This window comes from Capra hircus, chromosome 20 (genome assembly GCF_001704415.2).
Source record: "Capra hircus breed San Clemente chromosome 20, ASM170441v1, whole genome shotgun sequence".
NCBI lineage: Eukaryota > Metazoa > Chordata > Mammalia > Artiodactyla > Bovidae > Capra > Capra hircus.
The window spans coordinates 3,863,440-3,889,794 of record NC_030827.1 but is presented as its reverse complement, the minus strand read 5'-3'; the positions used below and the strand labels follow the sequence as shown (position 1 = coordinate 3,889,794).

The 26,355-nt window shown below is 43.4% G+C and overlaps 1 protein-coding gene and 1 long non-coding RNA gene across 8 annotated transcripts in view; one reads left to right on the top strand and one right to left on the bottom strand.

Annotated features, from left to right (window-relative positions):
• LOC102187714 overlaps positions 1–25,740 on the bottom strand; it is a 44,521-nt gene extending 18,781 nt beyond the window's left edge. Inside the window, exons 1-2 of the long non-coding RNA XR_001296941.2 lie at positions 25,499–25,740; positions 20,011–20,131 (exon numbers count right to left, since the gene is read on the bottom strand). This is a non-coding gene — a long non-coding RNA (uncharacterized LOC102187714). The remainder of the gene's footprint in view (positions 1–20,010; positions 20,132–25,498) is intronic.
• FBXW11 (F-box and WD repeat domain containing 11) overlaps positions 25,734–26,355 on the top strand; it is a 130,630-nt gene continuing 130,008 nt past the window's right edge. For 3 of the 7 annotated variants that reach the window (XM_018065495.1, XM_018065493.1, XM_018065492.1), the window contains exon 1: positions 25,734–26,151. In XM_018065495.1, coding sequence (XP_017920984.1) covers positions 26,107–26,151 — 45 coding nt within the window. In that variant the 5' untranslated portion in view covers positions 25,734–26,106. The remainder of the gene's footprint in view (positions 26,152–26,355) is intronic. The other 4 variants (XM_018065488.1, XM_018065489.1, XM_018065490.1 and 1 more) reach the window with 2 other exon arrangements.

Sequence of the window (26,355 nt, the reverse complement as noted above, 5' to 3'; positions counted from 1 at the left end):
TGCATGCACAGGGCCAACCAATAGCAGCCCAGCTACGAATAAAAAAAACTGAACTGAGATGTAAGCTGATGTCTAGGAGACAGAATTTACAGTTCGAATTCAACCAAATTAACTGGCTGCTTAAAACCACCACTACTACCCTTCAGAAGAATATAACAGAATCTAGTCTCTACAATATGACCTTCAAAACATCCAGGATACTTCCATAAATTACTTAACATACAAAGAAATAGGAAAATGTGACCCACTCTCTGGAGAAAAGACAGTCCATTGAGATCAATTTTAAAATGACCAGATGTTGAAATTTGCAAGCAGAGATTTTTAAAGTGTTTATTATAATAATACTTAATGGTATAAAGTAAAACAGATTTGCAATGAATGAAAAGTTAGGAGAACATAGCAGAAAGTAAGAAGCTACATATACATATGTATATTTTTATACCTAACTATATGTGTATTTTTAAAAAAGAAATTCTAGAACTGAAAAACTATAATATTTGAGGTAAAAAATTCACTGAATAGAGTTAATAGCACAGTGGAGGTGATAAAGGAAAGACTCAGTAAAAGAAATGACCCAATAAGACAGAGAGAAAAAAGATGAGGGAAAAAAATGAACAGAGACTCAGGGACCAGTAGGACAACATCCAGATGGAGGTGAGAGAGAGGGAGCAGAAAAATATTTGCAGAAATGATTGATATTGCCCTAAATGTGGGGAAGGATATAAATTTAAAGATTCAAGGCCAGCAGATCTTAAGCAAAGTAAATATGAAGAAAACCATCCCCAAGCATATCATAGCCAAATTACTGAGAACAAAGATAAAAAAAAATTCTTGAAAGCAGTCAGAGAAAAAGTGACAAATTACATATAGGAGAACAACAACTTGAATGAGTACTAACTTCTCATCAGAAAAGATGGAGGCCAGAAGACAGGGTGGGTTGAAGTGAAGCTCCAAAAAAGATCTGACTGGATTTTGGTTCAAGATGGCGATGTAGGGGACTTCGCTGGTGGTCCAGCAGTTGAGAGTCTGCTTTCCAATGCAGGGGATGCAGGTTGGATCCCTGGCTGGGGAACTAAGATCCCACAGGCCACGGGACAATGAAGCCTGTGCACCGCAACTACTGAGCTCGCATACAGCAACGAAAGATCCCACATGCTGCGATGAAGACCCGTGTGCCACAACTAAGACTTGATACAGCCAGAAATAATGGAATAAATATTACAAAGACAGCAATGCCGGAGGGTCTGGAACTCATGTCTTCCCACAGATAACCCAATTCTACAGCTACACAAAGAACAGTTTCCTCTGGAAAAAGCCAAAACTAGCTGAGCAATGGCTACACAGCAAGTGAACAAGAAAAAACCCACAGTAAAGCAGATAGGGGACTGAGATACAATCTTACCATAAACCTCACCCTTGGCTTAGCAATCCGCAATTGGGAGGTATCTCAAAATGCCAAGTGTTTCCCTGAGGATGAAGGGCTTGAAGCCCTCATCTAACACCCTCACCATTTAAGACCTGCACCTGACAGAAGAGCCCTTCAGAAATCTGGCTTTGAAAGCCAACTGGGCTTGCCTTCATGAGACTCACAAGTCTTTAGCAAACTGAGAAACTGTTCCCGAAGGGCTTGCATTCACAGACATCCCACCCCAGGGCCTAGCAATAAAGGCAGCTGATTGAAAAGTACCCAGACCCTGTGAAAGAGGCTTATCTTAAAGCACTGGCTGGAGAGAAAGGCATCTAATTTAACACACATGGAGGGGTTTCCCGAGACTTTCTCCAAAGAGAGATGCTGGTGGGTGCCATGTCTGCAATCTCCCCCTGCCTTACTCCAGCCTGCCTGTAACTGCCAGAAAGCAGCTTATATCCTCATTTGGTGCCATGATTTTTGCTGCTGCCACCCAAGCATTACCTCTAGGTTGCCTGGCTCTGATGGCCAGTGGGATTTATGCTCTTGGGTCCCACAGGACTATAACAACAGATTAATGAGTTCTTAACCAGCTATAGCCCAGGGCACAGGAGAGAGGCAACAGACTGAGGCACTTAGTCCTTCTGTGAAAGAGATCTATTAGCTTATCTTCACAGCCTGTCTGAGAGACAAGCGTCTTATTGAACACCCACCTACGGGCTGGCTGCAGTTTCCTCCAGACCATTAAGGGTGGGCACTATCTCCCTGCTCCCCCTCCGCCATGCTCCAGAGGGCCAGCATTTCCCAGAGCAGCGCTTGCACATGCATCTGGTGACCCTGATTCTATACTGGGTGCCCAGTTTTTCTGTTGCTGCCCGGATCATCTGGCTGTGGTGGCCAGCGGAGTGGGGCTTGTGCTTCTGGGTCCCATGGGACGGTAACAATCAGACACAGTTCTTGAGCAGCTACCATTTCCAGGGCACAGTCCTCCAGCTTCAGTCTATGAACATTCTGAAGCTTTGGCCTGAGGGATAGCTTCTGGTTTGGCACACATCTACGAGCCTGCTGAGGTGCTCTCTTGGGGTGAAGGCTGGTGGACAGTATTTTGAAAATTATTTATTTGGGGGCTGTGTTGGGTCTTTGTTGCTGTATGCAGGCTTTCTATAGTTGCAGCAGGTGGGGGACACTCCCAAGTTGTGGCGCGTGGCCTTTTCACTGCAGTGGTTTCTCTTGTTATGTGTTTCCCCAGTGGCTCAGATGGTAAAGAATCTGCCTGCAATGCGGGGGACCAGGGTTTGATCCCTGGTTTGGGAAGATCCCCTGGAGAAGAGCACGGCAACCCACTCCAGTATCCTTGCCTGGAGAATCATTTTATGTTATTGTTTTATGTATTTATTTATGGCTATGCTGGGTCTTCACTGCCGCACAGGCTTTTCTCTAGCTGCGGCGAGCAAGGGATACACTCTAGCTGCAGGGCAAGGGCTTCTCATCGCAGTGGCTTCTCTTGTTGCTGAGCACGGGATCTAGCGTGTGCAGGAACAGCTGTGGCACGTAGGCTCAGCAGCTGCAGTTCCTGGGCTCTAGAGCACAGGCTCAATAGTTATGGTGCACAGGCTTAGTTGCTCTGTGGCGTGTGGGATCTTCCCGGATCAGGAATCAAACCCATGTCTCCTGCATTGTCAGGCGGATTCTTTACCACTGAGCCACCAGAGAAGACCTGGCAGTATCTTTATGTTCTCCCTCTCCCTCACTTTAGGTCACCAGTATCTCTCAGGAACTTGTACACTTGTCTGGCACCCTAACTTTTATAGCTTTTGCCCAGGGACATGTCTAGATCAGCTGGCTCTGGTGGCAAGTGGGGTTTATAATCACAGTCCCAAAGGATGGCATATATATGCATACTTTAAAAGCTTCTGCCTGAGGCCTGACTTCCAATCAGCTTGAATCAAGTGCTGAGATCCTACCATCTGAGACAGTTATAGGTCTTGGCAGGTCCCTCAACTACAGGAAGCCATTAAAAATAATGTAGGTTGCTTAGACAACCACAAAGGTTTGGGGAGATAGCCAAGAACTTGAGCAAAAAGTTGAACAATAAATTTCATCTCTCCATAAGGCCACTCCTTCAAGACTGGCAGAGGCAGCTGTTTTATCTAATGCATAGGGGAAAAAAACACAGAGAGTAAATAAAAATGAAGATTCAGAGGAATATATTATATTCCAAGCAAAAGAATAAGATTACAACATTTTTTAAAAAGACCTTAAGGAAGTGGAGGCAAGTGATTTCCCTGGTAGAGTTCAAAGTAATGGTCACAAAGATTCTCACTGATCTCAGGAGAAGAATGGATGAACAAAGTAAGAATTTCACCAAAGAGGTAGAAAATATAAGAAGATATCAAATGGAAGTTGCAGAGCTGAACAATACAATAACTAAACTGAAAACCATACTAGAGGAAATCAACAACAGACTAGATGAAGCAGAAGAAAGGAGCAGTGAACCTGAAGATAGGGCAGAAGAACTCATCTAATAAGAGCAAGGGGAAGAAAGAATAAAGAAGTGAAGACCACTTTTAAGAAGTTGTTAAGGGACTAACATGACAACATCAAGCAGATCAGCATTTGCCTTATAATATGCAGAGTACATCATGAGAAACGCTGGACTGGAAGAAGCACAAGCTGGAATCAAGATTGCAGGGAGAAATATCAATCACCTCAGATATGCAGATGACACCACCCTTATGGCAGAAAGCGAAGAGGAGCTAAAAAGCCTCTTGATGAAAGTGAAAGAGGAGAGTGAAAAAGTTGGCTTAAAGCTCAACATTCAGAAAACGAAGATCATGGCATCCGGTCCCATCACTTCATGGGAAATAGATGGGGAAACAGTGGAAACAGTGTCAGAATTTATTTTTTGCAGTTCCAAAATCACTGCAGATGGTGACTGCAGCCATGAAATTAAAAGACGCTTACTCCTTGGAAGAAAAGTTATGACCAACCTAGATAGTGTATTCAAAAGCAGAGACGTTACTTTGCCGACTAAGGTCCGTCTAGTCAAGGCTATGGTGTTTCCTGTGGTCATGTATGGACGTGAGAGTTGGACTGTGAAGAAGGCTGAGCGCCGAAGAATTGATGCTTTTGAACTGTGGTGTTGGAGAAGACTCTTGAGAATCCCTTGGACTGCAAGGAGATCCAACCAGTCCATTCTGAAGGAAATCAACCCTGGGATTTCTTTGGAAGCAATGATGCTGAAGCTGAAGCTCCAGTACTTTGGCCACCTCATGCGAAGAGTTGACTCATTGGAAAAAACTCTGATGCTGGGAGGGATTGGGGGCAGGAGGAGAAGGGGACGACCGAGGATGAGATGGCTGGATGGCATCACGGACTTGATGGACGTGAGTCTGAGTGAACTCCAGGAGATGGTGATGGACAGGGAGGCCTGGCGTGCTGCGATTCATGGGGTCACAAAGAGTCAGACACGAGTGAGTGACTGAACTGAACTGACCTGACCTTACCTCAGAAGGAGAAGGGAGAAAGGAGTAGAAAACTTATTTGAAGAAATATTGACCAAGAACTTTTCTAATCTGGGGAAGGAAACAGACATCAAGTTCCGAGGAGACCAGAGAGTTTCAAAGAAGATCAACCCAAAGAGACTCACATCAAGACACGTAATTAGTATGAGAAGCTAAAGACAATGAAAGAATCTTAAAAGCAGCAAGAGAAAAACTTGTTACACACAACAGAATCCTCATAAGACTATGACTAGATTTTCCAGCACAAACCTTGTAAGCCAGAAAGGAGTGGCACATTACATTCAAAGGTGCAAAAGAAAAAAAAAAAAAAACAAACCTGCCAAACCAAGAATACTCTACTCAGCAAAGTCTTCACTTAGAAATGAAGACAGAAAGAGTTTTCCAGATATGCAGAAGTTAAGGGAATTCATAACTGCCAAACTGACTTTATAAGAAATATTAAAGGGACTTCTTTAAGCTGAAATGAAAGAGTATAATTAATAATAAGAAAATGTAAGAAAGTATAAACCTCACCTCAAAGGTAAATATTCAGTAAAATTTAAAATAACTTATTCTTTTAAAGGTGGTTGGTTAATCACTTATAAAGCTAGTATAGGTTAAAAGACAAAAGCGGTAAAAAGAACTATAACTACAATAACTTGCTAAAGGATACACAAGAAAAAAGGTGCAAATTGTGACATCAAAACATAAAACACGGGGGAATAAAACTGTAGATTTTTAGAACACATTCAAATGTAAGTTGCTATCAACTTGAAACAGACCGTCATAAATAAAATTAGTTATTTTATGTGAGAGTCATGATAACCAGGAAGCAAAAATCCATAGCAGATACACCAAGATAAAGGAATCTAAGCACACTACTACAGAAAACCATCCAATTACAAAATAAGAGAGCAAGAGAAGAAGAAAAAAATGAAGAATTTTTTTAAAAGACAGAAAGCAATTAACAAAATGGCATTAAGTAGATATCTATCAATAATTACTTGGAATGTAAATGAACCAAATTTTGGCTTAAAGCTCAAAATTCAGAAAACGAAGATCATGGCATCCGGTCCCATCACTTCATGGGAAATAGATGGGGAAAGAGTAGAAACAGTGTTAGAATTTATTTTGGGGGGCTCCAAAATCACTGTAGATGGTGACTTCAGTCATGAAATTAAAAGACACTTGCTCCTTGGAAGAAAAGCTATGACGAACCTAGACAATATATTAAAAAGCAGAGACATTACTTTGCCGACTAAGGTCCGTCTAGTCAAGGATATGGTTTTTCCAGTGGTCATGTATGGAAGTGAGAGTTGGAATGTAAAGAAAGCTAAGTGCTGAAGAATTGATGCTTTTGAACTGTGGTGTTGGAGAAAACTCTTGAGAGTCCCTTGGACTGCAAGGAGATCCAACCAGTCCATCCTAAAGGAGATCAGTCCTCGGTGTTCACTGGAAGGACTGATGTCGAAGGTGAAACTCCAATACTTTGGCCACCTGATGCAAAGACCCTGATGCTGGGAAAGATTGAGGGTGGAGGAGAAGGGGACGACAGAAGATGAGATGGCTGGATGGCATCACCGACTCAATGGACATGAGGTTGGGTAGAGTCTGGGAGTTGGTGATGGACAGGGAGGCCTGGCATGCTGCAGTCCATGGCGTCACAGAGTCAGACATGACTGAGTGACTAAACTGAATTATGCTTTAAGGAAACAAAAATATAATAGACTGAGTCCAAAGTTAGCAGAAAAAAGAAACAGAAATAAATGAAATGGAGACTAAACAGACAACAGAAAATATTAGTGAAACTGAGTGATGCTTTTTGTTCTTAACACTCAGCAAAACTGGTTTAAGTCTTTAGTTAGACTCAGCAAGAAGAGAGAACTCAAATAAAATCAGAAATAAAAGAAAAGGGACTTCCCTGGTGGTGCAGTGGATGGGAATATGCCTGCCAATGCCAGGGACATGAGTTTAGTCCCTGGTCTGGGAAGATTTCACATGCTTACCAGCAACTGAAGTCCATGTGCCACAATTACTGAACCTGCCATCTAGAGCTCAAGAACTGCAATTACTGAGCCTGAGCCACAGCTACTGAAGCCTGAGTGCTCGAGGACCCGTAAGCCACAACTACTGAGCCTGCGTGCCCCAACTTCCTAGCCTGTGTTCTGCAACTACTGAAGCCCATTTCCTAGAGCCTATACTCTGCAACAAGAGAAGCCAGCTCAATGAGAAGCCTGTGAACCACAATGAAGAGTAGCTTCCGCTTGTCGCAACTAGCAAAATCCCACATGCAGCAACAAAGACCCATCACAATCAAAAAATAAATAAAAACAACCTCCCCCACAAACAACAGGTTTTAAAAAAAGGAATAAAAGAAAATCATTACAGCTGACACTACAGAAATACAAAGGATCATTAGAGACTAGTATGAACAATTACATAGCAAAAAATTATACAACCTAGAAGAAATGGATAAATTGCTAGAACATGCAACCTAACAAAACTGAATCAGGAAGAAACACAAAATCTCAACAGAGATGGAATTAGTAATCAAAAACCTCCCCAAAACCAAGTCCACAACCAGATACAAACGTAACTTCACTAGTGAGTTCTACCAAATGTTCAAAGTCCTATTTAAAAAACTGAAGAGGGGGAAACACTTCCAAACTCATTTAAAAGGCCAGCATCACACTGGCCAAAACCAGAAAAGGACACCATCAGAAAAGAAAACCACATTAGGTACATTAAGTTACATTAGTACACAAAGATACATTAGGTTCCGTATCCCTAATGGATACAGATGCAAAAAGTCTCAATAAAATACTAGCAAGTCAAATTCAGCAGCATATTAGGTTCATTCATCATTATCAAATGAGATTTACATCTGGGATGTAAGGATGCTTCAACACATTCAAACCAATTAACATGACACATCACATCAATAGCATTAAAGGAAAAAAAATCACACCATTTCTATAGACACAGAAAAAGCATTTGACGAAATTTAACATCTGTTCATGATAAGCACTCTTAACAGATTACATATGGAGAGAATGTACCTAAACATAATAAAGGTCATATATGATAAGTGTACAGCTAATATACTCAGTGGTGAAAGCCTCTCATCGCAAGATCAGGAACAAGACAAGGGTGCCTAATCTCAGCATCCCATATTCAACAGAGCACTGGAAGTCCTACTTGAGCAATCAAGCAAGAAAAATGAAAAAAAGGTATCATAAACAGAAAGGAAGAAGGAAGAAGTGAAACCATCTCTCTGCAGGTGGGTTTTTTTTTTTTTTGGTGGGGGGTGGTGGAAATCAAACCATTTTAATAAGAAGCTTCAAGAGAATAAATTTTGTTGTTCTCAGCCATGACATTTGTGGTAATTTCTTACAGGATCCCCAAGAAGTTAATATAATAGAAAGCCAACATCTTTAAGTGTGGAAAGAAAAAATTTCTTAACCAAGAATTCTAAATCTAGCCAAAATATCCTTCAAGAATGAATAAAGGCATTTTCAGATAAAAGAAAAAACAAAGCAATTCATTGTAAGCAGGGAGGTACTGAAAAAAATGCTAAAGGAAGACTGGAAAGAAATGCCACCAGATGGAACACTGGATATGCGCAAAGAATACAGAGAATCACAAATGGTAAATAACTGGGTAAATGCAGAAGATTATTTCTTCCTCTGACTTTTAAAAGAAATACTATTTACAGTAAAATGTAGAGCTTTGCCTTGTGCGGTTTATAACGTATTCAGACATAATATTAATAAATATGACACCTATGGCATAAAAGACCCACTCCAGTATTCTTGCCTGGAGAATCCCATGGACAGAGGAGTCTGGCAGGCCATAGTCCATAGGGTCACAGAGAGTTGGACATGACTGAAGTGACTAAGCATGGCATAAAAGATGGGAAGGGATAAATGCATCCATACAGTTGCCAGGCTTCTATATTTTAGGTGGTGTTAAAATATTAACTCTAAATACACTGAAAAGTTAAGGAGGTATAATGCAAAACCTGGAACAACCACTAAGAAATAATGAATAGATGCAGCTAAAAAGCCAGTAGGAAAAAAGAAAAGCCAGTAGATCAGGACCTGGTGCTAACTGCACTGAATGGAGTGCTCTAAGTGGGATGTGGCAGAGGCTGTTAGAGATCCTCCCAAGGAAAAGGACTGGTAATAAAGCACTGGCAACAAAACTGCTTGTAGCAAAGGAGATCAGAATGGACACTGCAGCGGGCTGAACGGTGACCTCCCCACAATATTTCCAGACACAATTTCAGAATGTGACCTTATTTGGAATAAGTGTTTCTGCAGACACAACTAAGTTAAAGATCTCAAGTTAAGGTCATCTCAGATTAACGTGGGCCAATGATGGATTTCTTATAAGATACAGGCACAGAGGAGAAACATGGAGACAAAGAGAAGGCCATGAGAAGACAAAGACAGAGATTGGAATCATGTTTCCACAACAAAAGGAACCAGGAGCCACCAGAAACTGGAAGAGGTGAAAAAGGCAAAAGACTGAAGTTGAACCCTTGCTTTACACCATACACAAAAATGAACTCAAAATAGATCAAAGACCTAAATGTAAGAGCTAAAACTATGAAACTTAGAAGGAAATGGGAAAAGCTTCGTCACACTGGATTTGGCAGTTATGTTTTGGCTTTGACACCAAAAGTACAGGCAGCAGATGAAAAATATTTACATAAAATGTATAATTTATGTGCATTGGACACTATAACAGAGTGAAAATATTGGAGGAAATATTTTTAAATCATATATTTGATAAGAAATTGAAATCCAGAATATATGGAGAACTTCTACAACTCAAGAATAACACCAACAAAACAAAGAATAATTGGGTTGAAAAATGAGTAAAGGAACAGATATTTCTCCAGAGATGATATGCAAATAGCCACATGAAATGATACTCAGTGTCACTAACCATAAGGGAAATACAAATCAAAACCAGGGAAGACACCATTTCACACTCATTAGGATAGCTATCATCAAAAAGCAGAAAATAACAGTTGTTGGTGAGACTGTGGAGAGACTGAAACCCTTGTACATTGCTGGTGGGAAAGTAAAATGGTACAGCTGCTACAGAAAATTGTATAGCAGTTCCTCAAACAATTAAACATAATCATGTGATCCAGCAGTTCCACTTGTGAGTAGATACCCAAAAGAACCGAAAGCAGGGACTTAAGATATTATATACACATGCTCATAGCAGGATTATTCACAAAAGCCCAAAGGTGGAGGCAGCCCAAGTGTCCATCAATGGGAGGACAAAGAAACAAGAAGTGGTACACGAATTAGGGGGAATACAACTGACTCCTTTCTTATACGTTAAGTCCTGCCTTAAAAGAGGACGACTTTGGACTCATACTACAACATGGATGAACCTTGAGAATATACTAAGTGAACAGCGCCTGTCTCAAAGGGCAAATAATGTATAATTCTATTTCACGAGGTACCTTGAGTTGTCAAATTCACGGAAATGGAAAAGTAGGATAGTGGTTTCCAGGGGCTCGGGGAGGGGAAACAGGGAGTTGTTATTTAATGGGTGAGAGGACACGCTTCTGCTGTCTGAAGCCACTAGGTCTGTGGTCATTTGTTGTGGCAGCCACAGGAATCTAATATGGACACACTGAGATTACAGAAGTAAAACAAGACAGAGACGGAACCAGAAGACGCAAAGACCAGCTAGACGTGACCCATCGCTTTGAAGAAGAGCTAGAGCAGGACTTTGTTCGGTTCTCCTGAGTAAGGGTGAGAACTGGGGGCCGAATACGGCCCCTTAGAGGTCCTCTCTCAGAGAGCCCGTATTCTCCCCCAGGCCAGCGTCATGCTAATGGCCAATCCCAGCAACCCCAGCTTCATAAAGGTATGAATATCCAGGGCCTCAGACCTCTCATGGATGAAGATCTGGGACACCCTTCAAGACAAGCCACCTAGAAGAGCAGAAGCAATATAGTCAAAAAAGTATACTGTATATATATAAAGTATATTCTTACCTAGAAAATCCCATGGACAGAGGAGCCTGGTGGGCTGCTGTCCATAGGGTCGCACAGAGTCGGACAAGACAGAAGCGACTTAGCATGAATGCATTGGAGAAGGAAATGGCAACCCACTCCAGTATTCTTGCCTGGAGAATCCTATGGACAGAGGAGCTTGGTGGGCTACAGCCCATGGGGTCACACAGAGTCGGACATGACTGAAGTGACTTAGCAGCAGCAGCAGCATATAAATATATATATATATATATGTGTATACATATATATATATTTTAAAGTATATGGCTGTACTTTATAGCAGTATAAAGGAGGAAATCCAGAACAGAGAGAGGAAGATGACAAATTATTATTTACAGCCTTGGTACCAACAGCAGCAGTGAGAGCTGTCGCTTATCCCTCTAACATCCTTCTTCTAATCTTTCTCCTAGAAACTGTAACCAATTCAAATCTTGAAGAAGTTGTGATGAGGTGAACTTGATGTAAAAAACAGGTGGATCTGAACAGTGTGCGGGGTGATATGCAGCAGGTGCTGTGAGTGCTCAGACCCAGATTCCCTTAATCTCCTCCTCTGGCTTCGTGCACTTTTCTTTCTAAAGACCCATGCCAGCTGCTCTCTGGAGGATGGCCCCCTGTGCTGGTGACACTCTGCACAGGCCAGAAGCACCAAGGGGCAGCCTGCTGATCCACGACTAAGAAAGCCAGGTTCTCTCCCCTCCAGTCACGACAGACTCTGAGTGGTCACGGCCATTCTGGAGCACCACACCAGGATCAGTGGGCAGCTCACACTCTTCTCCATGGAACTCTGCCTGAAAGCACAACTTCCCTTTCTTACTTTCCTCTCAAACGGGTGGGAGAGTGCTGGGACCACTCCTGAATAAAGCCCTTCACAGGATCCTTGACTCAGGGTCTGCATCTGAGGAACCCTATCTGAGGCAGGGGAAATGATGTCTTGACTCGCCCAGTTATAATCTGGCACCTCTATGTCCTAGGTGTTTCACGTCAGAGTGCTCTAAAGACATGGGCCACTTTTTGGGGTTCTTGTTATTCTCAGATGAGAGACACCCCCTCTGGCCAGATACCTGAAACCCCTCCTCTCTTAATCTCTGACTTTCTGTGGGGTACTCCCCCAACAAGGCACACCTATTGAGATCACACTGGCCCCTCAGATGGTCCTCTTGGTCAGCAACTATTTCAAGACAATTTTTTTTGCAAAATCTACAGCTGGCCCCTACAAACCACACATTTTTGTCCCTCAGAACTCAGGAAGTATGAGCCTTCCCAAGACAGGTGTTTCTCAGCCTCTGGCCAATGTACTTACTTTTCCGCACATGAATGAGGCACCAGTGCCCATGTCTTGCAACTTCAGGGAACACATATCGGTGTACTTGCACAGAACTGGGAAGGAAAAACTCTCTAAATCCTCTTACACCTCTACCAATCAGTCTTCATGGCTCTCCTGTACACCCTCAAAGTCGGGGATGGGCTTACTAGTGGGCAGAACTGTTCTTTCTTCCCCTGCACTATGAGGTTTGCGAGAGTGTAGTTCTCCAACCAGGGAATGAATCTGGGCCCTCAGCAGTGAAAGCACAGAGTCCTAACCATTGGACAACCAGGGCATTTCCTAGGATTTTCTTTTTTTTTTTTTTGCAATAGTCTCTTCACAGGTCTTCCAAACTTCATGTAAGACTCTGTATTAAATGACACCTATTGTTTTCAGCTTTGAGGCCACAACTGAAATTCTGGACTGAAAGAGTTTTATTTTAACATCCTGTTACATTGATAATGGTCCTCGTGTAGACACTTCACTCCAAGTTTGGTAATTCTGAGCCCCAACTGGTTACAAAGTTCCTCTAGCAAACAGAAAAAAAGGCAAAAGGCAGACACACAACACTTCCATTTAGGTGGGAGGGACAGAATAAGGCCAGGAACGGATCAAACTTGAATACACAAGCACAACTCATTGGGATTCATGCCTGAAACCTCAGTCACATAAATTCTGTTCTTCCAGCTAGAATTTAGTTAATCAGGAAATCCCTACATAACTTCATCCCTCTGTATCTATATCTATTCTCTATATCTTATCTATATCTATCTTCAGAATTTAGGATATTCCTTAGGATAAATTTCTTAATACCTGGAACCCTCGAAGCTGTTCAGAGCCTCCAGAAAGGCCTGGGATACGCTTTGGTTAAAAAAAAGACTCTTACCAAACTTGCTGAATTTTGCTCTTGTCTGTTTTCATTTCTCATCTCATTTGTTAGTACCCACCTCATCCTCCCTAGCATGGAAGAAATGCCAGAGAGAGTGATCCGAGCAAGTATGGAGCTGTGAGGGAAATGTGAAGAGCCAGAACACAGGTCGGGAAAGTAGAGAGAAATGATTTTGAAAAGGGTTAGACTCTTAACAGCCTTCAGTGGTAGGGTAGGTTGCCTGCATGCAGCTACTCATGAGTCAGAAGTGGGACAAAAGGGTTGACTATCTGATGGTTATTTCAACAGGTATGTCTTTGGTTATTAAATTTTTTTAACATTTATTTTTATTTATTAGGCTGCACGTGGTCTTAGTTGTGGGATCTTTAGTTGCTTGCAGCATGGGAGATCTAGTTCTCTGACAGGGACTGAACCCCAGCATTGGGAGCAAGGAGTCTTAGTCACTGGACCACCAGGGGAGTCCCCCATTACTATGGAGGAGGTATATTATCCAAATCCAATTCTTTCACATTTAGGTCAAGGATTTCTTGGAAGATGTCTAGTCTTGTTCAAGATTGAAGGCTTCAGATTCTGGCACTCACAGTAGCAAGACCCATTCTTCAGTCACCACAGTGATATACAGTAGTAATCTTTAACCCTTTTTGCTTACATCACCACTCCCTTCAAATCTTCAAACATTATGCAGTTACACATTTCTTAAACTGGTATCTAAAATTTTCGGTGTGTTGATACTGAAAAATTGTTTCATTACTCATCTCAGTCAGTCAGTCAGTCAGTTCAGTTGCTCAGTCATGTCCGACTCTTTGCAACCCCATGAATCGCAGCACACCAGGCCTCCCTGTCCATCACCAACTCCCAGAGTTCACTCAGACTCATGTCCATCAAGTCCGTGATGCCATCCAGCCATCTCATCCTCTGTCGTCCCCTTCTCCTCCTGTCCCCAATCCCTCCCAGCATCAGAGTCTTTTCCAATGAGTCAGCTCTTCACATGAGGTGGCCAAAGTACTGGAGTTTCAGCTTTAGCATCATTCCTTCCAAAGAAATCCCAGGGCTGATCTTCAGAATAGACTGGCTGGATCTCCTTGCAGTCCAAGGGAGTCTCAGGAGTCTTCTCCAACAACACAGTTCAAAAGCATCAATTCTTTGGCGCTCAGCTTTCTTCACAGTCCAACCCTCATATCCAACATGACCACTGGAAAAACCATACCCTTGACTAGACTGACCTTTGTTGGCAAAGTAATGTCTCTGCTTTTCAATATGCTATCTAGGTTGGTCATAACTTTTCTTCCAAGGAGTAAGCGTCTTTTAATTTCATGGCTGCAGTCACCACCTGCAGTGATTTTGGAGCCCAAAGAAATAAAGTCTGACACTGTTTCCACTGTTTCCCCATCTATTTACCATGAAGTGATGGGACCAGATGCCATGATCTTCGTTTTCTGAATGTTGAGCTTTAAGCCAACTTTTTCACTCTCCACTTTCAGTTTCATTAAGAGGCTTTTTAGTTCCTCTTCACTTTCTGCCATAAGCGTGGTGTCATCTGCCTATCTGAGGTGATTGATATTTCTCCCTGCAATCTTGATTCCAGCTTGTGCTTCTTCCAGCCCAGCCTTTCTCATGATGTACTCTGCACAGAAGTTAAATAAGCCGGGTGACAATATATAGCCTTGACGTACTCCTTTTCCTGTTTGGAACCAGTCTGTTGTTCCATGTCCAGTCCTAACTGCTGCTTCCTGACCTGCATAAAGGTTTCTCAAGAGGCAGGTCAGCTGGTCTGGTATTCCCATCTCTTGAATTTTCCACAGTTTATTGTGATCCACACAGTCAGAGGCTTTGGCATAGTCAATAAAGCAGAAATACATGATTTTCTGGAACTCTCTTGCTTTTTGATGATCGAGCACATGTTGGCAACTTGATCTCTGGTTCCTCTGCCTTTTCTAAAACCAGCTTGAACATCTGGAAGTTCACGGTTCACGTATTGCTGAAGCCTGGCTTGGAGAATTTTGAGCATTACTTTACTAGCGTGTGAGATGAATGCAATTGTGCGGTAGTTTGAACATTCTTTGGCATTGTCTTTCTTTGGGATTGGAATGCAAACTGACCTTTTCCAGTCCTGTGGCCACTGCTGAGTTTTCCAAATTTGCTGGCATATTGAGTGCAGCACTTTCACAGCATCATCTTCCAGGATTTGAAATAGGTCCACTGGAATTCCATCACCTCCACTAGCTTTGTTCGTAGTGATGCTGTCTAAGGCCCACTTGACTTCACATTCTGGGATGTCTGGCTCAAGGTGAGTGATCACACCATTGTGATTATCTTGGTTGTGAAGATCTTCTTTGTACAGTTCTTCTGTGTATTCCTGCCACCTCTTCTTAATATCTTCTGCTTCTGTTAGGTCCATACCATTTCTGTCCTTTATTCAGCCCATCTTTGCATGAAATGTTCCCTTGGTATCTCTAATTTTCTTGAAGAGATCTCTAGTCTTTCCCATTCTGTTGTTTTCCTCTTTCTTTGCACTGATTGCTGAGGAAGGCTTTATCTCTCCTTGCTATTCTTTGGAACTCTGCATTCAGATGCTTATATCTTTCCTTTTCTCCTTTGCTTTTCCCTTCCCTTCTTTTCATAAGTATTTGTAAGGCCTCCTCAGACAGCCATTTTGCCTTCTTGCATTTCTTTTCCATGGGGATGGTCTTGATCCCTGTTCCTGTACAATGTCACAAACCTCTGTCCATAGCTCATCAGGCACTCTGTCTTTCAGATCTAGTCCCTTAAATCTATTTCTCACTTCCACTGTATAATCATAAGGGATTTGATTTAGGTCATACCTGAATGGTCTAGTGGTTTTCCCTACTTTCTTAAATTTAAGTCTGAATTTGGCAATAAGTTCACAATCTGAGCCACAGGCAGCTCCTGGTCTTGTTTTTGTTGACTGCATAAAGCTTCTCCATCTTTGGCTGCAAAGAATATAATCAATCTGATTTCGGTGTCGACCGTCTGGTGATGTCCATGTGTAGAGTCTTCTCTTGTGTTGTTGGAAGAGGGTGTTTGCTGTGACCAGTGCGTTCTCTTGGCACAACTCTATTAACCTTTGCCCTGCTTCATTCCGTACTCCAAGGCCAAATTTGCCTGTTACCCCAGGTGTTTCTTGACTTCCTACTTATGCATTCCAGTCCCCTGTGATGAAAAGGACATCTTTTTTGGGTGTTAGTTTTAGAAGGTCTTGTAGGTCTTCATAGAACCGTTCAACTTCACCTTCTTCAGCGTTACTGGTCAGGGCATAGACTTGGATTACCGTGATATTGAATGGTTCACCTTGGAAACGAACAGAGACCATTCTGTCGTTTTTGAGATTGCATCCAAGTACTGTATTTTGGACTCTTCTGTTGACCATGATGGCTACTCCATTTCTTCTAAGGGATTCCTGCCCGCTGTAGTACATATAATGGTCATCTGAGTTAAATTCACCCATTCCAGTCCATCTTAGTTTGCTGATTCCTAGACTGTCGATGTTCACTCTTGTCATCTCCTGTTTGTTTGACCACTTCCAATTTGCCTTGATTCATGGACCTGACATTCCAGGTTCCTATGCAATATTGCTCTTTACAGCATCAAACCTTGCTTCTATCACCAGTCACATCCACAACTGGGAGTTGTTTTTGTTTTGGCTCCATCCCTTCATTCTTTCTGGAGTCATTTCTCCACTGATCTCCAGTAGCATATTGGGCACCTGCTGACCTGGGGAGTTCATCTTTCAGTGTCCTATGTTTTTGCCTTTTCATACTGTTCATGGGGTTCTCAAGGCAAGAATACTGAAGTGGTTTGCCATTCCCTTCTCCAGTGGACCACATTCTGTCAGACCTCTCCACCATGACCGGTCCGTCTTGGGTGGCCCCACACGGCATGGCTTGGTTTCACTGAGTTAGACAAGGCTGTGGTCTGTGTGATGAGACTGGCCTGTTGTTGTGATTGTGGCTTCAGTCTGTCTGCCCTCTGATGCCCTCTCTCGGTGCCTACTGTCTCACTTGGCTTTCTCTTATCTTGGACGTGGGGTCTCTGTTCATGGCTGCTCCAGCAAAGCACAGCCGCTGCTCCTTACCTCGGACGTGGGGTAGCTCCTCCTGGCTGTGCTTGTGAGCTGTCGCAGCCACCCGCACTGCAAAATGGCTGTCTCAGGAGGCCTTACAAATAGCTGTGAAAAGAAGGGAAGTGAAAAGCAAAGGAGAAAAGGAAAGATACACCCATTTGAATGCAGAGTTCCAAAGAATAGCAAGGAGAGATAAGAAAGCCTTCCTCAGCGATCAATGCAAAGAAATAGAGGAAAACAACAGTATGGGAAAGACTAGAGATCTCTTCAAGAAAATTAGAGATACTAAGGGAACATTTCATGCAAAATGGGCTGAATAAAGGACAGAAATGGTATGGACCTAACAGAAGCAGAAGATATTAAGAAGAGGTGGCAGGAATACACAGAAGAACTGTACAAAGAAGATCTTCACAACCAAGATAATCACGATGGTGTGATCACTCACCTAGAGCCAGACATCCTGGAATGTGAAGTCAAGTGGGCCTTAGGAAGCACCACTACCAACAAAGCTAGTGGAGGTGATGGAATTCCAGTGGACCTATTTCAAATCCTGGAAGATGATGCTGTGAAAGTGCTGCACTCAATATGCCAGCAAATTTGGAAAACTGAGCAGTGGCCACAGGATTGGAAAAGGTCAGTTTTTACTCCAATACCAAAGCAAGGCAATGCCAAAGAATGCTCAAATTACTGCACAATGGCACTCATCTCACATGCTAGTAAAGAAATGCTCAAAATTCTCCAAGCCAGGCTTCAGCAATATGTGAACCGTGAACTTCCTGATGTTTTAGCTGGTTTTAGAAAAGGCAGAGGAACCAGAGATCAAATTACCAACATCTACTGGATCATGGAAAACGCAAGTGAGTTCCCAAAAAACATCTATTTCTGCTTTATTGACTATGCCAAAGCCTCTGACTGTGTGGATCACAATAAACTCTTGAAAATTCTAAAAGAGATGGGAATAGCAGACCACCTGACCTTCCTCTTGAGAAATCTGTATGCAGGTCAGGAAGCAACAGTTAAACTGGACAAGGAACAACAGACTGGTTCCAAATAGGAAAAGAAGTACGTCAAGGCTATATATTGTCACCCTGCTTATTTAACTTATATGCTGAGTACATCATGAGAAACACTGGGCTGGATAAAGCACAATCAAGATTGCTGGGAGAAATATCAATAACCTCAGATATGCAGATGACACCACCCTACGGCAGAAAGTGAAGAAGAACTAAAGAGCCTCTTGATGAAAGTGAAAGAGGAGGATGAAAAAGTTGGCTTAAAACTCAACATTCAGAAAATGAAGATCATGGCACCCGGTCCCATCATTTCATGGTAAATAGATGGGGAAACAGTGGAAACAGTGGCTGACTTTATTTTTCTGGGCTCCAGAATCACTGCAGATGGTAACTGCAGCCATGAAATTAAAAGACTCTCTTTGGAAGCAAAGTTATGACCAACCAAGCCAGCATATTAAAAAGCAGAGATATTACTTTCCGACAAAGGTCCATTAGTCAGGGCTATGGTTTTTCCAGTTGTCTTGTATGGAGGTGAGAGTTGGACTATAAAGAAAGCTGAGCACAGAACAACTGATGCTTTTGAACTGTGGTGTTGGAGAAGACTCTTGAGACTCCCTTGGACTGCAAGGAGATCCAACCAGTCCATCCTAAAGGAGATCAGACTGGGTGTTTATTGAAAGGACTGATGTTGAAGCTGAAACTCCAATATTTTTGCCACCTGATGCGAAGAGCTGACTCATCTGAAAAGACCCTGATGCTGGGAAAAATTGAGGCAGGAGAAGAAGGGGATGACAGAGGATGAGATGGTTGGATGGCATTACTGACTCAATGGACATGGGTTTGGGTGGACTCCAGAAGTTGGTGATGGACAGAGGCCTGGTGTGCTGCAGTCCATGGGTTGCAAAGAGTAGGACACGACTGAGTGTCTGAACTGAACTGAACTTGCATATCCAAATATGATTACCTGTTAGAATGAGACAGGGCTCAGTGTCAAATATAAATACATTTTTACGTTTTATTTTTACAGATGTTAGTACTAGGAAAACTTGTTCATAGAAGAACAAACATTTCTCACAGAAATAGCATGCAACTTTAAAGATTATTTCCAAGTTGTCATGTCAAATAGTACATAGTGGTCTGTTAGGAAAATTATCTTAAATTATCATTAAAACTCAATTCAATCCTCCAGTTTTTTTGAAAGCAAAGTATTGGAAACCACCTGACTAGTAAAATGATTTTTTTGTATATTCACTGGAGAAATTCCTTTTCTCAATTTCTGGGAAATGTACTAAAAAATCTTAACCAAGATTTATGAAATAAATATTAATTTTGCTGGTATAGCACAAATCCTCTACCAAAATTCCTTTGTATTCATCAAATTCGGCTTCCTTTGCAGCTTCTTAGGGCCACATGATTAGGTACTAATGAATAGTGAGCAGGACTAATGTGTTTCTGAATAAGCTGGTGAGCTTTTCCTCTATTCCAGCAATATCGGAGACCATGGATTCTAGATGGCGTACAGTAATGTAAGACGGAAGGCTAGCTGACTCCATTAGACCTTGTATGAACAAGACATATATAAGATGCCACGATGTTTCCAGGGTGTGGAAACATGTCAGCTTGACTAAGCTAAACTACATTTCTCCAAATTCTGTTCCTGTACGGTTCTGATCAGGGTGAGCCACCAGATGCCAGGATTTGGAAGATGGAAGTGAAACTGTAGTCACTTGTAGCCCACATACACTGTCACTGATCTGCTTGCTCACTCACCTCCTTCATGTGAGGAACAGCTGGGTCTGTAATCCCTTCACCTTCCTCTAGAGACTCCTCCAGCTTCCCCAGTTCCTGGGCAGGTGTGTGTGTTCAGTTCCCTGACAAAGGGCTCCAGGCTCTGCAAGACATATATACCACCAAGGTTAGGGCAGTGAGAACTGACACAGGTTTTGTCTGATTTTTATGCCCGCCCTTCCCCACCTTGTATCTCTCTTCTTGTCTTGACTGCCTGCCCTGTGGACTTGAAAATCCAGCATCAATACAACACCTACAACCTTACTTAGACTGCTAAACTAACTGGACAATTATGTGAGGTCAACTTGTACAAAAAGCCCCTAGGAACCATCTTACTGGTGCTGTTTCCCTGATTGACTTCTGGATGATGCAGAGTTAATTTGCCACAGTGGCACAATGTATTCCACTCTACACCTTTTTTTACCCTTTCACTTCGAGGTCTTATGTAACTTGATAAGTAAAAAAAAAATCAGTGGGGAAGATACAAATGTTAATTTCAATACATTTGCCAGTAAATTAATTGAGGAAATGTTTTTTCCTTATGTGCTTTAAATGTATCTTCCTAAAAATTACAGCACTAAAGACTTACCTCGTCTATTAGTAACATCTATTGGTGCTATCAAACCAGTCAGCCAAGTTAGAAAAAGTATGGCTTTGTTTTTCCAGTTCAAATAAATGTTCTCATATGGGGTCACACAGAGTCAGACATGACTGAAGCAACTTAGCAGCAGCAGCATGGATATCATGACAACTATCTTTTTTTCTAGATTCTATACATAAATGGATAAGGCATAGAACCTTGTCATGTGGATAAAATAAGGGGCTTCTACCTTCAATACTTCCCAATATTCTTTTTCCTTTGCTTTCACAAGATTCTTCAAGAGAATTTTGTTCTTTACATTAGTTGGGAATGAGTTAAGTCAAAATTTCACTGTACTACCCTTCTTTACAACGTATTTGAACTCAGAAAAGCCAGCACAGATCAAAATATACATTTTAAAGTACCATTCTTTATCTTTGAAAGTATTCATAAGAAAAGGAAAGATATAAAGCGCTACCAAGGTTTTATGGTGCCTTGATTACAAGAGAACTCACTAAGTTCAGTATTTGAACTAACTCTCTTTTTGGGGGGTAACTCTCAGTTTTCTGTTGCTGCATATCAAATTATATAAAAATTTAACAGCTTAAAATAATAAACATTTATTATCTCACACAGCCTCTGCAGGGCAGAAGTTGAGGAATGGCTTGGATGGGTGGGTCTTGGCTCAGGGTATCTCACGAGGTCAAGTTTTGAATGGGACTAGTCATCTACAGGACCAACTGAGGTGGGAGGAGATGGCTTCCAAGATGGCTTACTCACAGGTCTGGAAAGGTAGAGCTGGCTGTTGGCAGGTGGCCTCAGTTCCTTACCACACGGATGTTACAGAAGGCTGCTTACGTGTCATTATGACACGGCAGCTTGCTTCCTCCAGAGTGAGTAATCCAAGATAGAGGGAGCAAGGAAGAACCCACAACTCTCATGACCTAGTCTTGGAAATCACACACCCTCACATCTGCCATACACTCTTTTGGGTAACTTTAACGTAAAAAATTGTTAACAGGGTATTGGAGTAAAGACAACTCTGAAGAATACAGAGGTAGCAGTTACAGGGAGAAGCCACCACCTTTGAGACTGAGGCAGAGTATTCAAGGGGAGGAAGAGACTTGGAAGAATCCTCCCACCCCCACTGCTCGGGTGAGATTCAAATCGTACTAGAGAGGACAATTATAGCCCGCTGGATGGTGAAGTTTGCTGAGGTGGACACGTTGGGGCTGGCAAGTGGGAAACTGCCTGCTGAGGTGCCACTGAACTCACTGGGAAGCCCTCTCTGGATGTTCCAACCACACGTGTGTGTGGGTTCTGCAAGCCATCTGCTGCTGTGCCACAAAGGCAAGAAGGAAAAGACTATTCTGGAACAGGGAAGAGAAGACCCTTCATTTGGCTGTTTCCCTCTAGGGCTCTCTATTGACAAAGTTAAGCACTGTCAGCTGGTAAATATTTACAAGGTCCCATTCCAGTATTTCAAATCATGGAAAGGAAGGGTGGATTTGGAACTGAGAGGCTATAAATTGCTAATAGGCACTTACAGGCTCTGTTACAGAAAAATGTATGTATTTGATTATGAACTGCTGTCCAAGACCCCTTGGGAGTATCACATTATATATACAGTATGTACATCACACTGCCTGTGGACAATCTGAACAATTCTGAACATTGAAGCATATCTGGACCTCAAGGTTTTGGTTGAGGGATCATGGACCTGTATCAGTTTGGTTTTGGCGTGTCATATAAACCCCAAGGTCTTCTGCCACTGTCTATGACAAATCTAATTGCCAGTTGCCATCAAGCTGAAGAAAAAAAAATATGTAAATACTTGAGTTCTTGTTTGAGGAGAGGAAAGAACACAGTGATAAGTCTTGGCTCAGCTTGCCTCTTACACAGCTTGGGAATGATTTCTATCATATACACAACCTTTTCATCTCACTGAGCTCCTAGAATTTGACCCAATAATATTAGTATTTTTTCCCTCTTAAGGTGGGATACGGTTTTCATAAAAGGATAGAAACCTTGAGTTATCTCCATTATAGTTCCAATGCCCAGGGTTGCAAACTCAAATATCTATATGGGTTAAGTGTACAACTTAAACAAGTAAAGCACGCAGATATAAGGCAACAGGGAGCAGTGGTAACAGTGGCAATCTAGAGTTCATGCTTTACGTAAAGAAGGTAATTGCTATTCACGTTCATGTGTGCTAAGCTGCTTCAGTTATGTCTGACTCTTTGCAATGCTATGGACTATAGCCTGCCAAACTCCTCTGTCCATAGGATTTCCCAGGCAAGAATACTGGAGTGGGTTGCCATTTCCTTCTCCAGGGGATCTTCCCGATGCAGGGATGGAAACTCCATCTTGTAGGTCTCCTGCATTGGCAAGAAGGCTCTTTACCACTAAAGCTGCTTCAGTTCAGTTCAGTTGCTCAGTTGTGTCTGACTCTTTACAACCCCATGAACCACAGCACACCAGGCCTCCATGTTCATTACCGAGTCCCAGAGTTTACTCAAACTCATGTCCATCAAGTCGGTGATGCCATCCAGCCATCTCATCCTCTGTTGTCCCCTTCTCCTCCTGTCCCCAATCCCTCCCAGCATCAGGGTCTTTTCCAATGAGTCAGCTCTTCGCATCAGGTGGCCAGAGTACTGGAGTTTCAGCTTCAGCATCTATCCTTCCAATGAACACCCAGGACTAATCTCCTTTAGGATGGACTGGTTGGATCTCCTTGCAGTCCAAGGGAGTCTCAAGAGTCTTCTCCAACACCACAGTTCAAAAGCATCAATTCTTCGGCTCTCAGCTTTCCTTATAGTCCAACTCTCACATCCATACATGACCACTGGAAAAACCATAGCCTTAACTAGATGGACCTTTGTTGGTAAAGTTATGTCTCTGCTTTTTAATATGCTATCTAGGTTGGTCATAACTTTCCTTCCTAGGAAGCCTCAATTCTATTTAACCCCTGCATATTGCTGCCATGCAGATCCCATACAACCAGATAATCTAATTTTTCAAGACAGGTTAGAAATTCAGATGTGAAAATGTGTAACTGTCAACTTTGAAACAATAAAAAAGTGCAGGACAAACATATATAATGGGGGTTCATATTTAGCTTGTGATTCCGACCCTAGCCCCTTGCTAGTTTCTGTGGCAAGTGCTGACACTTTAAAGGTCTTGATTGGCTGTTACACTAGTGAGCCCCAGTGAACTATGCCTCTGAATTCACAAGCTTGTATAGGCCTATTCCACGCTGACTTTGGGCTTGGCCATCCAGCTGGTCTTAGCCAATGAAATGTGGGCAACCAAATCTTGGTAAGCATTTGCTCACTGGAGCTTGTCCTCTTGGAAGCTAGTCACCATACAAAAGCCTGAATGGTAAGAAGCTGGGAAAGAGAGGCCCTGGAGGATGAGGAACTGTTTTGATGAGATCTCAGCTGATTGTGTTCCCTTGAGTAAACTCAGCTTAAACTACGTAGGCCCAGCTGAGTCCAGTTAACCTACACAATGTAAATAATAATAAAGCACTGTTTTTTTAAACTACTATGTCTTGGAGGTGGTTTGTAAGATGCAATATGTAACTGCAACAGAGGTCATTTATTTTAACCCCTTTATTCCACTAATGAACATCTCAAGGCTCAGAGAGGCAAAGGGTATGGTGAAAATCAGACACCAAGTTAGCAGCAATAACTTTCTAATTTTGTGCTCTTTCAGTTTCTTCAGTGGAAAGCAGCAGATAAGGGCTATGAAACTCAAAATCTACCTGCACAGAACTTTACACTGTGTCCTTCCTGCATATAAATTACTCTAATAACTTGATCCTTGGAAACGGAACGATTTCTAGGTCATCTAGTTCCTTCGCTTTACAGGTGCAGAGAATGCGAAACACTTGAGAACGCCGACATTTGGAAGCTGGCCTGATACAACTGGACGGGTGGTAATGCTATTAGATGATAAACCTGGCCGTCTTAGCTGGCTTTGTGTTCCTCTGTTAAATATAATTTCACAGAACAATTAATGGTAGACAAAGCCATTCTGAGACCATGACAGAGCAACACAAAAGCAATACCACTCCTTAATTACATTTGAACACAGATAAAACATATACATTGTCCAAACCATAAAAAATGACCAAACATCCCCCAGCCTGGCTAATGAGGGGCTCCTGCTTCTGTGCCAATTAGGGTCTTAGCCTCATTCTAGCATTCTTTCTTTCTAGGTAAGGTTTATTGGGATACCCAATCAGAGAATTACCCCACTTCCTGACAGCATCTTATCCAGAATAAAGCCCCACTTCCTTAAACCCTCTTCCAAACCACCTGACAACTCCTTCTGAGATGCTCTAGGGTTCTTCGTGGTGTGTGTCCTCCCTTCCCGCACCCAGTAGTAAACTCCACTTGTTCAGCTATGGGTGTGCCCTTGCCCCCCTTTGTTAGAGGGTACTGACAGACGACAACGTTCACACAGAGCTGAAGGCAGAATTCACTGGAAGGCGTCTCCAGCTGTATTCCTTCTTAGCACCTGTCACTCCTGCGATTAACGCCTGTCTTCCCCTCCCTGGAATTAAGCTCCTTCAGCAGAGAGGCCTTGTCTGTAAGGTTCAGAGTTGAATTTCCAGTGCCTACACTGGTACCCAGCAGAGGCTGGAAGTTTAAAAACATATTTTCTGAACAAATCAATGAAAGGGGCTCAATATACGCAGATCCCCTTTCATTTCTCAGTTCCTCCCGGTACGTGGTGTATATAGACCATAAGCCTTCTCTTCCCCTACTAACTTTCCGACACTCCTAGGACGCCTACCCGTCTGCCTGAGATTCTGCCGTTCGTGGGCCGCTCTCCCACGCCTGAGCCCCAAGACCACCGCCTCCTGTCGCACGTCGAACCCACCTGTCGTCCACACCTCACCCTATCGTAAACGCTAGCGCACCAGTCGCGCCGCTACTTCAGCGTCGAGTGGGCGCTGCAGACATCGAGCGCGCATGTGCGGAAACCGGTCGCAGTATCTCTGACAAGTGAAGAGTTGCCTCGGAGTTTCGGTGCCGGTCCGGGTAGCCTCGGGCTGCCAGGAAGTCCGGAGAAGGCAGCCGGAAGGAGAACCCGAGAGCAGGGCTTTCTGGGACATGTAGTTGGGCTGCTGCCCAGGCCCTACTTTGAGAGAGCCCTTCAATCTTCAGGTCTGCAGGTCTCGCATTCACAGTCCAGTGCCGCTTTCCGCTCCGAATCCCGCTTCGAGCAGCCGGGAGAGAGCGGCCTGCTGCCGGACTCTCGTCCCCACAGCGCTCTGCGTCGCTCGCGGCGCCTGCCGGGAGCTGTAGTCCTCGCTCTGCGTACTGCGTTCGCCGAGGGGGAGGGCGGAGCTGCCGGCGGCCCGGGCGGGCTGGCAGCGAGAGTGGGTGCGAGAGCCGCCTCCGCCTCTGCCGCCTCCGCCGTCGCCTCCTCCGCCCGGGCCGTTCGCTGCTGCGCGGGGAGAGCGAGGCGGGGCCGCCGGGGCCGCCATGGAGCCCGACTCGGTGATTGAGGACAAGACCATCGAGCTCATGGTGAGTGCGGCCCGCTGGACCGTCCGTTCTTCCGTCCGACCGGCCCCGGGCGGGCCTGCCCACCTCAACGTCCGGCGCGAGGCCAGCCCTGGCCCTTCCCTGCTGCCTCGGCCCGGACCTGGGCCCCCCGCCTTGCCTGGCCTCTGGCCCGGCGCGGTTCCTCCGGATCCCTCGAGCTCACAGGCCGGACCCGGCCCGGCCCCC